The 18,141-nt window shown below is 37.8% G+C and overlaps 1 protein-coding gene and 1 long non-coding RNA gene across 2 annotated transcripts in view; both read left to right on the top strand.

The window, feature by feature from the left end:
• LOC126800293 (uncharacterized) overlaps positions 1-4,007 on the top strand; it is a 29,746-nt gene extending 25,739 nt beyond the window's left edge. The window contains exon 3 of the long non-coding RNA XR_007672702.1: positions 3,803-4,007. This is a non-coding gene — a long non-coding RNA (uncharacterized LOC126800293). The remainder of the gene's footprint in view (positions 1-3,802) is intronic.
• A 9,366-nt stretch (positions 4,008-13,373) lies between these two features.
• On the top strand, positions 13,374-17,208 carry LOC126800289 (uncharacterized protein At1g03900). Its single transcript, XM_050527619.1, has 8 exons — positions 13,374-13,611; positions 13,938-13,969; positions 14,308-14,408; positions 14,508-14,580; positions 14,753-14,784; positions 15,797-15,887; positions 16,534-16,645; positions 16,737-17,208. Exons 1-8 carry the CDS (start codon positions 13,507-13,509, stop codon positions 17,034-17,036), a joined length of 846 nt encoding a protein of 281 aa, XP_050383576.1. The 5' UTR covers positions 13,374-13,506; the 3' UTR covers positions 17,037-17,208.
• Positions 17,209-18,141: the final 933 nt, after the last annotated feature.

The raw sequence follows: 18,141 nt of genomic DNA, 5'->3' as shown, positions 1-18,141 counted from the left end.
TCCTAGACTTTAGGGGCATCCTAAGACTCAATAAAACAATATTTTTTTATTATTTTTTTGGATTTTTTTTATCATGACACAAACAATCAATGAACTTGCAACCCTACCTCACACTTAGAAAATTACATTGTCCTCAATGTAAGCTCAATAGTAAGAATGTAATTCACAAGCATAGAATAAGATCACATATCAACACATATACAAGTCAACCATAAAAGTGAAGGGATTAGAAAATTCAAACTCCCGTAGACGACTCCTCCACAGATACGGTTGAAATGGGTTGCCTCCCATGCAGCGCTTGAGTTTTATAGTCTCTCAGCCTAGACTCTCTCATGTTCATTCTCATTTAGGCGCATCTCTCACAATTGTCTTCTCATGCGTGTGCTCCTCATATAGCTCATAGTAGGGCTTAAGTCGATGCTCATTCACGTTGAATGTCTTCTCTGTTTTATCATTTTGAATCTCAACTGCACCATGAGCAAACATGTTAGTAACAACAAATGGGCCAACGCAACGCGAACGAAGTTTCACTAGAAACAACATAAGCCTCGAATGGAATAACAGAACTTTCTGGCACACTTGGAACTTCTTTCCTCTAATCATTTTTTTGTTATTATTTTTCATTTTTTTTGTTTTTTTATTCTTTTTTATTTTTTTTATTTTTTATTTTATTTTTAATGTTACGAAATCTACATAAAGTATTACTAAGTCGAATTGATTTTATTCACACACAATCCTAACATTTAAGGTACGTGGAGCAGAGGAGCTAACTGTGCAACAGACTGAAACAGCCCCAGGTAAGGGTCTTGCTTTATCCGATATACCTTAAAAGTTAGAATATCATTTTCTTTTGAAACTATATACATCTATTTATACAAAGTTATTTTCTAAGTTATAAAACGAGGTGGACATGCGGCCTAAGTATGTTGTCTAGACACAAACTCATTCTTTTGTTTCAGAAGGCTGGATAGCTAGATTCAGAGATAGTCGCAAGGCAGGACTCATTTGTTGGACACCACGGAGGCTACACCCTCGAAATGATGTTTCCACTATCGACTCCATCACCGAGATGTATGTCAGTCTATGGGCCTCTGAGATCCATTTTGTAAACCTTGAACCAGGGTAATGAAAATAACATGCCCCTTACTCAGCTCGGAATAAATTTATGTGTTAGACTGCTCGCAAAGTGTTAATAAAAGCCGCCCTCAACCCCAAGTGATCTTAGCAAGGTACAAATGGAGGGTTAAGGCTAATATTAACAAAATGAACTTTACCTATTCCGTTCACTTTATAACTTACAATAAACTAAACATAAATAAACATTTAGTTTCCTTAAAAATTATCTAAGTGTAACAAGTATCCTATATGCATACTACAACAAAATTAAAACATTTATCACAAAAAATATATATTTTAAAAAAAGTTTAATTTTTTACTGTACGTATTTTACTGTTACCTATTACTGTACACATACATTTATTTTTTAATTTTTTTTCTATTTACTATTTACTGTACACAAAATTTATTTTTACAAAAATAATTTTTTTTTACTTTTTAGTTTTTTACAATTTATAAGTATTTTTACATTTTTACACTTTACAAAAAAAGTAAAAAAAAATTTACAGAGATTTACTTTTTTTTTTAGATGTAAAAAAAAACTTGTAATTGTTTTTACTGAATGTTACTATTCACCGTACTATTCACATGAATTTATTTTTACAAATATACAATATAGTACAAAATTAACACTTCAAAGAATTGAGATTTTCTCAATTTCCCGGCAACGGCGCCAAAATGATAGAGCGTTAGTTAAAACGTCTATAATAAACCCTGTAAAACATCATCGTTAGTATAGAATAAGCAGGGATCGTTCTTTCCGGGGAATTGAAGGGAACTCTAAACTTTTAGTGTTAACAAATAATGGGGGTTTGAAATTGATTATTAACTACTAAAATAAAACCTAAATTACTATTTACATGATCGACTTCTCTTTAACAAACTTAAACCAAATTTACCATTACACCACATAATTACAAGTTCGAACCTATCATGCCTTCTAATTTGACCAATTACATACTTTTTAGACACCAATACAATTAGAGCCTTAGGGGATCATCTAATCATGCAAGATTTCAATTAACATTTAGATTGACTTAGGGCCTAATCTAAATTTGCATGCAATCAAATTCAATAACACTTAGAGTAGAAATCAAACAAGATTACATTTAAGCACAAATCTTTGTTGGAGACATGTTTCATGTGTGGCGTCACCCACCATGGTTTCACATGCAAATTTCCAGAATTTTTACCACTTTTAATCAACACAAACCGAACCTACTTAGGGCATGATTCGATTTGTGTCAATATGGTTGATGAATCTAGCACTCAAACACAATCTTAGGGATTGCATCCAACCACTAAATTCATATGCACATATCTGAAAATTATCTAAAAGTATGAGAAAGTTGATTAGAACACAACAATAGAAATACAAACTCATTAATTATAAGAACATAGATTCGGCATAGTCTCAAAAAAATATCAAATACAATCTGAAAATTTTAAAACAAATACAAAACCAATATTTCCACATAAACAACAACTTACAATCTTTATAGACAAAGAATTGTAGATTAACACAAATAGACGAAGCCATGGAGATGAGTTGCGAGAATCACACGTTGTAGGAACCTTGGAGGTGTGTCTTCAATGGTGAAACTCGGTGGAGATGATCATGGTTTTGGGGTGGACGGCTCGGCTAATTTGTGAGGGAAGTTTATGGTGGTGTTTTGATAGAGTTTTGGCTCTTGAATACTAATGAGAAGTGATCATATTTGAGAGGTGAAACCATGTATATATAGAGGAAAGATGGAGGGTTTGAAATTGTTTCTTTCTTCCTATAATAATGCCATGCTTTAATCCCTTAAAACATAGAAAGTTTTATTCCCTAAAACATGCCATGCTTTAATCCCTAAAACATGCCATGTTTTATTCCCTAAAACATGCCATGTTTTATGCCTTTAATGATCATCTTCTATTTAATTGTTGCATAACTTGGCTCCATCTTTTTTTCTTTAATTATCTCTTCAATCCAATCTGAAAATAAGAAAATAAAATCATAAGTAAGAGATAATTAGTTTCAAAACCTAACAAGGATTCCTAGTCAAACTAGGACTCTAAACTAGTTATGCGTTTTAACTCATGTAAGCACAAAAATGCATCTAATACTGCTCAAGACTCTTACTACGACTCAATGACTCAATAGTACAACAATAAGGGCTAAGCAAAGTACAAATTGAGGTAAAAACATGTTAAGAACGTCGCACAAAGTGCTCCTATCAAACACAAATATATTGACATGACCACAAGAATCCTTTACCAACTTGAAAAAAAATCAACAGGTTACTTTCGTAGTTTGATATACTCAAGATTGGCGTCACAACAGGCCAATGCATAACGTGGCCTTTATACTAGTGGGGAGGCCACGCTATGCGATGGGTGTTGTAGCGGCGATGTTGCAGTTGAAGGTGTACTACTTTTAGCAGTTTAAGGATGAACTGATAGTACTGGTAGACATATGCGTGAATGAACATAGTCTATAGTTTTGTTGGTCTTTCATACATTATGTGTGAACATGTGTAAGGCGAAATTGATATTGTTAGTTTGTGGCCTAATCTAAGGATAACTTCATGTTTTATCAGTGGGGCCACTGAGTCACTGATGTTCATTGCCTTTTTGCTGCGAACATAAAGAGTTGAGAAAGTTAAAAAATAGCTTATACGTTGATCGAAATATGCTGAAGGTGTTTGATGAAATGTCTGTGAGCAGTGTATGCATTGATATGAAAAATTATTGTTATCGACCATCTTGGTTTCAGTCCTATTATGTTTGATAGTTATATTTGGGAGAAGTTTTGATTGTGAAGAAATAAGTTGAAGGAAAGACACTACAAGAAGTAGGTATATATGTTTGGTGGTCTCTCAGACATTATGTCAAACATGTTTAGGGCCAAGATTCATTTAGTATATTTGTTTCTTAGTCTGTATCCATTAGTATTTGTTGCTTAGTTTGGTGGTGTCTCAGACATCATGTCTGTTTGGGCCTAAAATAATACTCCGGTATTATCTAGATTTTTTAGACTCGTGGACCGGTAATTTGGGGAAAATCTATCAAAAAACAAGATTACATTCCTTATTGGAATAGATTTAGGGGACTAATGCTGCATAGAATCTGAGTTGAATAAGGAAGGTGAATCCAAATCAACTAAGAGGTTCTCGAGACTTGATTTGCAAGAAAGAACAATTTGTGTTCTCTATATAAAGGGGTCGAATGTGCAAAAGACAGGGACACAACGTCAAACAAACTTTCGCGCAACCGCATAGTCAAATCTCCCCACCGAGTAAAAGTCCGATTAGCTTTAGCAACCAAGTCTCCCATCGGAGCAGAGCTACCCAGATATATGCCTCGCGCTGTATGTAGCAACAAGTCCGACTAACATCGGCAAATAGAGTCAAGTCCATCGAGTCGCTAGCCTAGCTTCTAGCAAACACAAAAGTCTACACTAGTCAGCAATTTCCTACAGCGAGAGAGTCCCGCTATCAACGACACATTATAAGCTCTGTTTTTCCCCTAGCGGTCTAAAGTAAGATCGCCCATCTACTTGAGGTGGAGTGAAAGGTACCTAGTAACTCCGATTGTGTATAGGTCATTCGAACTTCAGCGGTTTATCAGCAACTGCGGAGCAATCGTTTGAGAAGAAGACAGTACGTGAGCGCAATCATCAACAACAAAGCAAGAGTTGTACCTAACTCAAAGGTATTGGCACGCCAAGCAACAACAGAAAACAAAGGTTAGAACCACCGAGGGTTCAAAACCGGGACTTGCTAATTATTCCGTGAGGAGATCTTTTTCCCAGCTCGAACAACGTCGAAGATGTTTAGGGCCAGGATTCATTTAGTATATTTGTTGCTTAGTCTCTCAGACATCTAAATTTTGGAGCACAAATAAAGGGTGGTGTTGTATCCCATTGTTTCAACATGGCGGATGGAACCCCAACTGGCTCTGCCTCTGCATCTGAGGTTCAAGGAGTTGAAGGCATCATGTCTGCTTATTCCAGTGCTTTACACAATGTTTCTCTATGTGGTCCGACTTACTTTGGCGAAGTAGTTACCAGGGCAGCAGAAATGGCTTCTCAATCCCTCTCCAAACATAATAAGAAGTACTTTGTGTTAGTTATTTTAACAGATGGTATCCTTTCAGATATTCAAGAAACAATAGATGCTTTGGTTAGGGCATCTAATCTTCCCCTCTCCATTATGATAGTTGGAGTTGGAAATGTAGATTTCACACAAATGGAGATCCTTGATGCTGATAATGATATACCATCGAAGAGTTTGACAGAACTTTTAGGTGAAAGAGACATTATTCAATTTGTTCCCATGAGGGAAGTAGCTGCAAGAGCAATGTTTCCCATAAGGTAAGTGTATAGTAAACGAGATCCCGTTGCTCAATCACTTCTGGAGGAGCTGCCTGGACAATTTTTGACTTACATGCATAGTGTCACGGGCCGACTTTGCAAAGCACAAGTAGGACCGTGCGGCACTTGCTAATCGTTGAATGAGAAGCAAGTTAGCCAAATGAGTACCTTGCAAGGGACAATGAAACCACAAGATATTAATATAGTGCTAGCAACAAGCGAGAACACAATTTATATAGTTGTAAGAGACAATCTCATGAACAAGTGAATTATCGAGTAGACAACAAGAAATGATCTCACGAGGCACATATGATTGAATAATTCCTCTCTTTATTGATGGTAAGACGGTAAGGGAGGCAAAAGTACATGTGCTTACCTATACTAGTTCCGTAGTCCAACTGTCACCAACTAGGAACTCCTCCCTATAATAGCATATTTTGCAAAACTAGACTTGGCAGGGGAACCATGAAACCTTCCCACTATGAACCTTCTAAAGAAAATAAATTACAGAAATTATAAATTACAATACTGCAACTAGCATGCAAGCAACCGGCCATAGGCATGACTCATGACCTTGGACAAGGTTGCTTGCAGCCTTACAAGTGTTTGCCCCTAACATCCTCCCCCACTAGAGTTGTCGGCGCTCTTGACGACGACATTGGACTTGAAGTCTTTAATCTTATGCTTGAACTTCTTTAGTGCTTCGACATTCTCCCAGCTGACTTCTTCATCTCCAAATCCCTTCCACTTCACCAAGTATTGCTGGCGGGGGCGCTCTTGAACTGCTTGGTTACGGCTCTGACTCTTAAATGTGCTAACAACTCTTTCTGCTAGAATCTCCTCCACCTCCTTCGGCTTGCTTGATCTAATCTCCACATGCTCTCGAACAAGATGGTTTTGGGCTTGATCTTCAAGGTCTGGCAGGTGCGGCTTGAGGTTGCTAACATAGAACACAGGGTGAACTTTCATCCACGGGGGTATGTCGATCTTGTACGAACACTTCCCCACTTTTGAAATCACAGGAAGTGGGCCTTCATATTTCCTAAACAACTGCTTATCTTTAGAGCGAAGAAACCTGAGCTGTTCGGGCAATAACTTGACAAGGACCATGTCCCCCTCTTGGAACTCTCGGGGTTGACGGCCTTGATCCGCCCACTTCTTCATTCTCCCAGCCACCTTCTCCAAGTAAGCTTGAGCAATCTCGGCATTGGCTTTCCATTCTTTGGTAAAGTTGAAGGCACGAGGATTCTTGCCACTATACACCTCCTGCACTGTGTGAGGTAGGAGTGGTTGTTGGCCATTAACTACTTCAAAGGGACTATTGTTGGTGGCGGAGCTCTTCTTTGAATTGAAAAAAAATTGTGTCACATCAAGTAGCTCTACCCAGTTCTTCTGATTGGCATAGAGAAAGTGCCTCAAATACTCCTCCAGCATGGAGTTAAATCTTTCAGTCTGTCCATCCGTTTGGGGGTGGTAACTCGAAGAGATGTTGAGTTCGGACCCGAGCAGCTTAAATAACTCCACCCAGAATGACCATGTGAATCTGGTGTCTCTGTCGCTGACAACATTGTGTGGTATTCCCCAATACTTCACCACATGCTTGAAGAAAAGGGCTGTTGTGTCTTCGGTAGTGCAATGTTTTGGAGTTGTCACAAAAGTTGCATATTTTGAGAACCTGTCCACCACCACTAGGATGCCAGAAAACTCTCCCATGGACGGCTCGGTAATGATAGTGGTTTCAGCAATCCCGGAGTCTTCTGCCGCTCCACTTTGTCTTGTTGGCATGTTAGACAAGTCTTTGTGTACTCCATCACATCATCTCGCATTTGGGGCCAGTAGTAACCCTGCTTGAGTAGTGCGTGGGCATGATCATAAAGTGTCATGGCACTCCCTCATTAAGATCCTTCGTAATCCGTCGGCTCGGGGAACATACATCCTCCCTCCTTTGGTCATCAATAGACCATTTTCCATCCAAAATCTACGGTTTTTTCATTCTTTCACTAGTTTGACAAGAGCTCGAGCCACATGATCTTTCTGTAAGTTCTCCTTGACCCTTTCCTTAACATTTGTGGCTACCACACTGCCAGACATAGTAGCTAACATCCGAAGGGTAGCAAGGTCGGCCTTGCGACTGAGGGCATATGCGACTTGGTTAGTGCTGCCCGCTTTGTACACAAATTGGAAGTCGAACTCCACGAGAAATTCTTGCCAACGGGCTTGCTTTGGTGTTAATTTTGGGTGTGTTAGGAAGTGACTAACCGCAGAGTTATCGGTCTTCACTACAAACTTCGACCCCAGTAGATAATGTCGCCAAGTTCTCAAACAATGAATCTCAGCCAACATCTTTTTCTCGTGCGATGTGTATCTTCTCTCTACTATTGAAAGCTTGTGGCTCTCGTATGCCACAGGGTGTCCTTTTTGCAATAAGACCTCACCTAGAGTGAAGTCAGACGCATTTGTCTGCACTTCAAATGGCTTGTTCAAATCTGGCAGGGTAAGAACAAGATCTTTCATAACGGCTTGTTTTAAGTTTTGGAAGGCCTTCTCGCAGCCTTCACCCCAGTTCCACACCACTCCCTTCTTCAAAAGTTCGGTTAAGGGAGTTGTCTTCTCAGAGTACTTCTCAATGAACCGTCGGTAGTAATTGGCTAGTCCAAGGAAAGAGCGCAATTCCTTCACATTCTTGGGACTCTGCCACTCTTCAATGGCCCTTACTTTCTCCATATCCATCCTGATTCTTCCCCTCTCTATGATATGACCCAAGAACTTTATGGTATCTTGCACGAAAGAGCACTTTTCTCGCTTAACATACAACTTGTTGTCTCGCAACCGTTGAAATACCACCTTCAAGTGTTCCACATGCTCTTTCAAAGTGGAACTATAAATCACAATATCGTCCAGATACACCACCACAAATCTATCCAACAGGTCGCTGAGGACTTGGTTCATTAATATGTAGATGGTAGCAGGTGCATTAGTCGATCCGAACGACATTACTAGAAATTCAAAGGCTCCATATCGGGTGACACATGTTGTCTTGTACTCATACCCTTTTGCGATGTGGACTTGATGGTACCCTGAGCGAAGGTCTAGCTTTGTGAAGTACTTGGCACCGCTAAGTTGGACGAACAAGTCATTAATCAGGGGGATATGGTACTTGTTCCTCACGGTGACCTTGATGAGAGCTCGGTAGTCTACACACAATCTCAAAGTCCCATCATGTTTCTTCTGAAATAGTACCGGGGCGCCAAATGGTGACTGGGAGGGCTGAATGAAGCCCACCTCCAATAGATCCCCAAGTTGCTTCCTCAATTCTGCCAACTCTGGTGGGGCCATCCTATATGGTGCCATCGCAGGCGGTTTAGCCCCTAGGAGTAAATCGATCTCATGATCTACATTCCTCCTGGGTGGTAAGTCTTTGGGTAACTCTGATGGCATCACATCTTTATAGCTCTCCAAGATTACCATGATCTCCTTCGGTACTATCTCGTTCCCACTCCCGTTTTTTATCAGGGGGACGACAACATATGTCGGTTCTTGGCGCTTCACGCCCTTCTTAAGTTGGAGGGCCGACAAAAGGCGAGGTTCACTTGGTGACACCAAAAGGCCGGCACAACACAGGGTCTCTCCCCTATTACTAACAAATTTTGAGCATTAGGAATGGGAATAGCTTTGTTTTCCAGCATGAATTCCATCCCCAATATAACGTCAAAATCGTCCATCTGCACAACCACCAAATCTGTCTTTCCTTCCCAGTTACCCAACTTCAGGCGCACCCCTTTTGACAACCCTATAATGGACGAGGGTGAGGAGTTAACTACTTTCATGTGGCCCATGTCTTTCTCGTACTCCAACCCCAGCCTTCGTGCTTCCATTTCCGATAGAAAGTAGTGGGTAACGCCAGTGTCTATCATCACGCTTTTTGCGACCTTTCCGTTTATGCTTCCCTCCACAAACATTAGGCCCTTGGGTAAGAGCTTCTTTGTCACATAGGGCTGCCTTTTCAACCGCATTCAGGAATTTCAATGCCCCCATGTTGCTATGTTCTTCTACTTCCTCTTGTCGATCCTCATTCTCCTTTGCTGAAATCTGGGCTTGTAGAGCTGACAAAGCAGTCTTGTGAGGACACTCATTTACTCTATGAGGTCCCCTACATAAGAAAAATGATAGAGGTCTCGGGGTGAAGCCAGTAGAGTTAAATGGGCGTGGAGTAAACACCCATGTTGAGATTGCTGGCTTGGAGGAAGCTGTGTCTCTCACATTGCTAAATCTTTTATCCGTTCCTCCAGAATTTGAAAATCTTGACTCCCCTCCCCCACTTTTGCATTGTCCTGGTCTCACGCTTCGATTGACGTTCACATTCGAAAATGATGAGTTTCTTCTTGCAGAGTTTTCTTCGAATGTGTAGTCAGTTAACCTTTCAGCTGCCGCTTGAGCGGAGGCCAAATCTTGGACCCTTTGTCTTTGAAGCTCCATTCTAGCCCATGGTTTTAATCCCTTGAGGAAATAGAACAACCGATATTTCTCGGACATGTCTAGGAGATCAAGCATGATCATGGAGAATTTGTTCACAAACTCTCTAATGTTGTTGGTGTGTTTCAACTCCCGCAATTGCCTTCTTGCAATGTAATCCACGTTCTCTGGAAGGAATTGAGTTTTAAGTTCCTTCTTGAGGTCTTCCCATGTCTCAATGGAGCAAACCTTCCTCTGAATATCATTGTATTTTGTTCTCCACCATAATTTGGCATCCCCTGACAAATACATTGTTGCCATGTTTAACTTCACTTCTTCCGAGTCAGTTTTGACGGCTCGGAAATAATGCTCCATATCAAAAAGAAAATTCTCAAGCTCCTTGGCATCTCTTGCCCCTCCATAAGCTTGAGGTTCCGGTATCTTGACATTCCTGTAGTCCGTCACAGGTTGGTTGTCCATCGCACGGATGGTTAGATTGAGCTTAGTGTTCATCTCCATCAGCTCGTTTTTGAATGCATCGATGGTGGCTCGGACATCATCCGCCATAGTGTCCACCGTCACACGTAAACTGTCGAGGGCATCACTCATCGCCCCCAATTGTTCCAGCGAGGCAGCGCCTTGCTCTTCCTCATATCTTGCCCTTCTCTTGGGCGTTTCCATCTCCAGGGGCGTAACCCGTGCTTCCAACTCTTCAAAACCTTCTCCTGCTCCTCCCCTGGGAGCTTCAACATTTTCTAGGGCCGCAACTCGATCCCTTAACCCCTCAAGGTTCTCCACCCGTGTCACCAACCTTTCTTGGTCGACACGGTCCAGCATGGAGGTAATGTCAATCAATCTATCCGGGACTCCCGCAAGTTCACCGAGTTGCTGATCATAAAAATCGAATCGCTGCTGGTTGGTCATTTTCCAGGTCATTGTAAGAGCCTTGAGCCAAGCCGGCTCTGATACCAACTGTCACGGGCTGACTTTGTAAAGCACAAGTAGGACCGTGCGGCACTTGCTAATCGTTGAATGAGAAGCAAGTTAGCCAAATGAGTACCTTGCAAGGGACAATGAAACCACACGATATTAATATAGTGCTAGCAACAAGTGAGAACACAATTTATATAGTTGTAAGGGACAATATCATGAACAAGTGAATTATCGAGTAGGCAACAAGAAATGATCTCACGAGGCACATATGATTGAATAATTTCTCTCTTTATTGATGGTAAGACGGTAAGGGAGGCAAAAGTACATGTGCTTACCTATACTAGTTCCGTAGTCCAACTGTCACCGACTAGGAACCCCTCCCTATAATAGCATATTTTGCAAAACTAGACTTGGCAGGGGAAACATGAAACATTCCCACCATGAACCTTTTAAAGAAAATAAATTACAGAAATTATAAATTACAATACTGCCACTAACATGCAAGCAACCGGCCATAGGCATGACTCATGACCTTGGACAAAGTTGCTTGTAGCCTTACAAGTGTTTGCCCCTAACACACAACAAGGGCATCAAACCACTGGCACCTTCCCATTCCAAACCTCATTGATTGACTTCAAGTTCAGTTTTGAATTTCATGCTAGCTATATTAGCAAGCCGAGTATTATTCATATATGTATTAGGTTCATCTCTCTTATTCACAGCAACTAGCTAGCTCCCCATCTGTCATGTAATTCTTCAGATCAAATTCACAGTCTTTGTTTGATTATCAAATTTCTGTTCTTATTCGTTATGATCAGTTTGTCAAATTAACGAGAAATTTGCAACTTTTGTTTTCCAAGCACATCATGTAAAGAAAAAATTTGATCATCAAGTTATTTAGTTTCCATCCTTAATTTTCATCTAATCTAATAATCATAATGGCAAAATTTCCAACACGGTAAACATAAGAAGCATAGTTGCAGATAAGCTAGTAGGTTGCTCAACAAAATGTGGCTGCATGTTCTCTGAAATTTGACCAAAGCGACATATGTCATGCATATATATACTTAAAAACTAGGTAAAAAAGTCAATTTGCACCCCAAAAATTGACTACAATTGTCAATTTGCACGTCGAACTTGCATTTGAGTCAATTTGCGTCGTAAACTTGTAGCCATCTGTTAAATTTAATGTTTTCCATCTAATGTTAAGTTACATGTCATGCATTTGAGGGGTAATATTATCATTATATATTTATTCATATTTAATAATAAAATAGATTAATAAAATTACTTAAGAGGAACAATTGCTACTATGTTTTTTTGTTTTTATAGAAACATGTTATTGATTTATATATTTATTATTTTACGTGATATGATATGTTAAAATATATTAGAAAAATATAAATAAATACATAGAAAATTAAAAATAAATGTGTACATATAAAAATATATATATATATATATACACAACACACTATATTTGAATATGTGGGTATGTTGAATATATAATTCGAAGTAGGATTAAGTATGTATAAAAAAGATGTAAATAAATAATTTGTTTAAAAATTGTTTTATTTGTTTTTAAGAAAAATATAAATAGAAAATGACAACATTACTGCTTATGTGCATGACATGTGACACAAAATTAGGTAGAAACAGTTAAATTTAACGGATGAGGTGCAAATCGGCTATTTTTACCATGCTTATGAGGTAAATTGACTCAAATGCAAGTTCGGGGTGCAAATTAACAATTTCAGCCAAATTTAAAGTGTATTTTTAATAATTTTGCCTAAAAACTATAATGATCTGTCTACTGAATGCACTTGACTTAGATGATTAAGTGATTGCTACACCTATAATTGCGACATTTACAACTAATATTCTCATCGTTCTTCATAAAATCTTAAGTTTACTTTACGTACTGTAGAAAAAAACAAATTGTGAGTTCAGGAACAAGTGAATTTACATATCCCTAATGTAATTATAATTTTCAAAGAGTAATCTGATCTTTTTGAGTTCAGTCACTTAGAGATGGCAAACTTATTCAACCTCAAATCCAGCCAGCAAACTTTTCTTGCAACTCGATCATATAATTTTTATTTATTAATTTATTTACTTGTGCATACACAGTACTGCGTACACTTCCATATCATTGCAGAAAAAATGGGTTAATACTTCATATTATCACTCGATAACAGAACTAAACACAAAATTATTTGTTACAAACTAGAAACGTTTCGCCAAGGACCATAATATAGTTTCCTCCACATCCAAGCAAACTCTACATATTAATATTCGTTGACTCTGTCCCAATCAGGACCGTTCACCTAACAGACCTTCCTCCTCATCACAACGGTGTCCATAAAATTTCATTTTCTGCTTAAACACCACCAAATAATCACAGACCCTCCGATCAGAGAGGTCATCAAATCACGGTCCCTGATCTGATGCCCATTTGCTACATAAGAATTTCTTAAAAGAAAGATCTCCGCGTCTCTTATACAGAGAAAGGAAAAGGAGTAGCGAAGCCTCTTGATCTTATTGAACCTGAAAACAAACCCAGATTAAAGATTCAGAAAATCCCCTCAGAAACCCAGTTTCGGATTCACATTCAGGTTACTGGGCCGAGTCTGATCCACGCAATCATGGAGCAGGAACAGAAGAAAACGACATTGAATGATCAAGACGACGCCGAAGTCGAGGCACTGGAGCTCGTGCTTTTTCAAGTCCCCGAATGCTACGTCTACTTGGTATATACCTCATTTCTGTTTTTAAATTAAGTTTTTGATTTTGATGGAGTAGATTTTAATTTTGTTTTCATGTTGGTATCTTTAGAACTGATGTTGTATATGAATGAGTATTGTTATCTGATATGACATGTTTTTTTTTGTTAGTATGAGTAGTGTAGTAAGGACCTGAGGTTTGCGATTAGGATATCAATGTGTAGTTGTATACAAATCAGTAGTGTTTTTTCGTGGCATACGAAGTTTTCACTTCAGTTAGATTAGTTAGACCAGATCAGTGTATGGCAAGTTGATTGTGATGTCAAGCTAAGGTTGTGTTTTTGTTTATGCAGATCCCGCCGAGAAAAAGTGCAGCTTCATACAGGTTTTTTTTTTTGTTTTTGCTTAACTCACCAAAATAGAAAAAAATTGATGTAATTTCAGATTGTACAGTGTCTATAACCATCATCAGTTGATTTGATTAATCTGTAAGGTTGAATGTTTCCGCTTCACAATTTGGTTGCCTCAAGATGAAGCTTTAGAATTAGGATAGGTTTTGGGGAATTGATTTGGAAATGAGTTTCTTGAGGTTGAGTTGGAGTGATAGAATGTGCAAACAAAACGGAGCTTTCCAATGGCAGTTTCTGTGGCTACTTATACATGAACTCATCTCTATGTTGGATGTGTTAGAGACAGATTTTAAGTTTATGGAGGTTATTTCAGGGCTGATGAATGGGATGTAAACAAATGGGAATGGGAAGGAATACTGAAAGTCATAAGCAAAGGAGAAGACTGCATTATCAGACTTGAAGAGAAGAACACTGGTGAGAATACTTATTATATACTATAACAAGTCTCAGCATATCAACTTGTTGTGTGGTTCCCTTCTTTTTTGGACCATACCCTGATTTATTTATTAATAGGTGAACTATATGCTCGGGCATTTTTAAGAAAAGGAGAGCCACATCCGGTGGAACCTGTAATTGATAGCAGCAGGTTTGTATTATTTTTCCTTAAAACTTGTAAACACTATATGTGTCTCAGCAGATTTATTCATCAATCCACTGTAGTACTCATGTAGATTGAATTTATAGGGCCTTAGAACTTGAAAATTTTATTTTCTCATTTTGACTGTGTTTGACCAGTTGACGTATGTTTTGTTATGCAGATACTTTGTTCTTCGTGTAGAGGAAAACATAGGTACGCTCATTTATATTCTCTATTGTTACGAATTCTATTAGCCACCTTATATAAAGTTCCTTTTGTGTCTATTTTTTATATATTAACTTGCAAGGTTAATCATCTCCTGTAGTCTATCTTATCATTGATTTATAACATATATAGAAGATAGAACAAGAAATGCCATGATACATGAGCAACTAGCCAGCTGTTGTTAAAAACTAAAACAGCGTAGCAAAACTCATGTGAGATGATACATACATCCAATCTAGACATGGAAGCCGGTGCGTACAAGGCCTTGAAACTATTATAGATGCCTGTAAATGGGACAGGCCTGAACTTTGAAAGCTTTTAATCTGTGCATGAATGTTTAATAACATAGATGGGACTGTCTGCCTCTAAAAATAGTTGGAATTGTAACTGTGAATTCATAGTTATGGTATCTTGTCCAAATAAAAAAAAAAGGATAGGAAAAGATGAAAGATGAATAAGTTTTCTATTGTCCTGCAGATGGTTTCTGTTGAATAGGAGTAGGATGTATATACAACGCCAGGCTACACTGATAAGGAGAATATACATACATTATTTGACATTTTGACATTAGAGAATAAATATCATTTCATTCAAGACTTCTGCTGGAACATACTTTTAACTTGTGCATATCAGTGCACCACTAGTGTGGTGATAAAAACAAAGACATATATGCCCGACCGATAAGGAGTAGATAGGAGTAAGATGTCTATACAAGGCCAGGCTACGCTGGTAAGGTGTAGATACATATGTGATTGAGCATTAGAGAATAGACAGGATTGCATCAAATTGACTTGTGCTGGAACATACTTTTATCTTGTATGTATCAATGCACCGCGGTGTGGTAATATAAACCAAAGGCCTATATGCCCGAAAAGAGATTACTGTTCAAAAAAAATTAAAATTTTGCCAGGCTTGTGAAGAAGTTGAATTTTCCTAGACCATTTTATCGTTACCCATTAATTGCTTATCTCTGGTCATCCAAACTCTTAAATATATGCAGACGGTCGACTTCGGCATGCTTTCATTGGCATAGGATTTCGAGAAAGAACAGAAGCTTATGATTTCCAAGCAGCCCTGCATGATCACATGAAGTATGTCCTATACAGACGATTCTCACAATCTTTATTTGGTCATCTGTTTTTCAACATAATACTTGTTGTGGTAGGGAGAAAAATGGTATAGTATAGGAAAGTACAAAAAGTGCACCAAGTGATGTATCAACATCCTTTAATACCAGAAACTGAAAAACATGTCATTTTTAGATCCCAAATGAGTTTCCAAGTGCCAACTACTATTACTGAATGTATGACAGAAAACTGAAAATCCTGGAAGCTCTTTGTGATAAGTTTCTATTGAATGCAAGATTCCAAAAGAAAATTGAAAATCACTCCCAGTAGGAGAATATGAGCAGTTTGAAAAGATGACAGAATTTTGGTTTATAAGAAAACAATCAGGTGAATTGTGTTTGAAACTGCAGACGGGTTTGACTTCCTGTTTTTCTCACTAATCACGATCCCAACATCCAATCTCCCTAAGTCAGCAAAAATAAGAGACCCTGAAAGGCTGAAATAGATATTTCCAAGGGCTTTTTGATGGAACCTCTCTTGACATTTTTTATTTCTGCAACATTCTTGGGATCCTGTTAGTTGATTTTGTAATGCCTGATACTGTAACCGTATGCTTAGAAGATGAATTTCCATGATTTGATCTCTTGTTATCTTTAATTATGCTTTGAAGATATCTAAACAAGAAGAAAACTGCAGAAGAGATGGAACAGAAATTTCAGCAAACTTCATCAGTTGATTACAGCTTAAAAGAGGGGGAGACTCTTGTACTGCAATTAAAAAGTGTTAGTTCATCTGCATTTTCTTATCAACTCTTGTCATTTATGTTACTTGCTGGAGTGTGCTTTAATTTACTTTTATCTCTTTGGTTATCAGAAAAGTACGGAAGGTGTGAAGTCCAAGCTCTCGGAGCTAGCAGTAAGCAATTCGCCAAAAAAGAGTAACCAAAAAGAGTCATTGATCTGTATCAAACCACCACCACCTCCTCCAGGACCGCTCTCACCTTCTACGAATGCCCTGAAGCCTTCCACAAACCCACCAAATCTGAGTCTTGAGGGAGCTCCTAAATTTCCAGAATCAGTGACAGATGATTCAAAAGAAACTAATGCTTCGGCAAATCAAAGCACACAAGATATACCAGATGACGACTTTGGGGATTTTCAGGCAGCCGTTTAATACAAAACTATAGTCCATTTTATTCACCCCATAATCTATTGTTTTATTGAAAAACTGTAATACCCTGATGTAAAAATTACTGTAATAGACAATACGTTGTTTAAATTTGTAATTTATTTTTGTTTATTTCACAAAACACATATCTATTAATATATATATATATATATTAATTATTAAATAGTTAAAATTGAAACTAATGAAAAGATTAAAACTCTTATACTTGTTTTCTGGTTGGGATTTAGACTTCAATGAACAAATTATTTTTAACTTAACAAAATCATATTATTGATATACGTACAAAGGAGAAATTATAATACATGATCCTATTTTATATTTACAAAACCTAGTTATATGTAGTAATAATTGGAAGTTTTTTTTCTTAGTAGAGATTGTCAAAATAAAAATCTTTAAATAAAACATGAACAAAGTAAGTTTAGAATTTAAAAAAAAATTGTAATGTAAGAAGGGAATGTAGAGTGAATAAAACAAGCTTAAAAATGAAAAAAGATCATGTTGGATGAACAAAGAATTTTTGAAAAAATTGGTAATTTAGGTATTATAATTTGGTGAACAAAGTAATTTGAATATAAAAAAATATATGTGGGGTGAAAAGATAATGTGGCCATGTGGGGGTGAACAAAGTGCACTGTGGGGTGACAATAGCCGCAACCAACTATAAACTATAAGATGAGATATGCTTATATTAAGTGTCCCGAGTGTAATTTTCCTTAGATGGATTGGGGTTTGAAATTTTAATGGATCTGGTGTTTATCTTTGTTACATACCAAGTACCAACTAAAGTGAATTTACCTGGACGAGTTCATGCAACTAAGTTGACATAAGAGGGCTAAAGAATGGGCTTGGTCGTGCAATTCCTATTCCAATTCCAATGGAGGTTTCATAGTTTCTTAGATTCGACGATTGGAGGTAACATGTTATGCCATGTTTGTTTTATGAAAATGAGCTTCTATTCATATATTTAAAAACGGTATTTGTACTCATTCACTTAGTAGAACTCTATTTTACTTTTATAAATACTTAAAATGTTATTTTGACATTTCTATTTTTTCAAAAATAGTCATAATCAATATATTATTGTTAGATA

Source organism: Argentina anserina, chromosome 6 (genome assembly GCF_933775445.1).
Source record: "Argentina anserina chromosome 6, drPotAnse1.1, whole genome shotgun sequence".
NCBI lineage: Eukaryota > Viridiplantae > Streptophyta > Magnoliopsida > Rosales > Rosaceae > Argentina > Argentina anserina.
The sequence above is the reverse complement of the archived record's forward strand: the minus strand, read 5'-3'. Positions and strand labels throughout refer to the sequence as shown.

Excerpts from the sequence above, each read along its gene's own strand:
- LOC126800289 (XM_050527619.1), top strand. The coding sequence starts at position 13,507 with ATGGAGCAGGAACAGAAGAAAACGACATTGAATGATCAAGACGACGCC. Across the intron at positions 14,785-15,796 it reads TCGTGTAGAGGAAAACATAG|ACGGTCGACTTCGGCATGCT; the intron begins GTACGCTCATTT and ends AAATATATGCAG. Across the intron at positions 15,888-16,533 it reads GCCCTGCATGATCACATGAA|ATATCTAAACAAGAAGAAAA; the intron begins GTATGTCCTATA and ends TATGCTTTGAAG.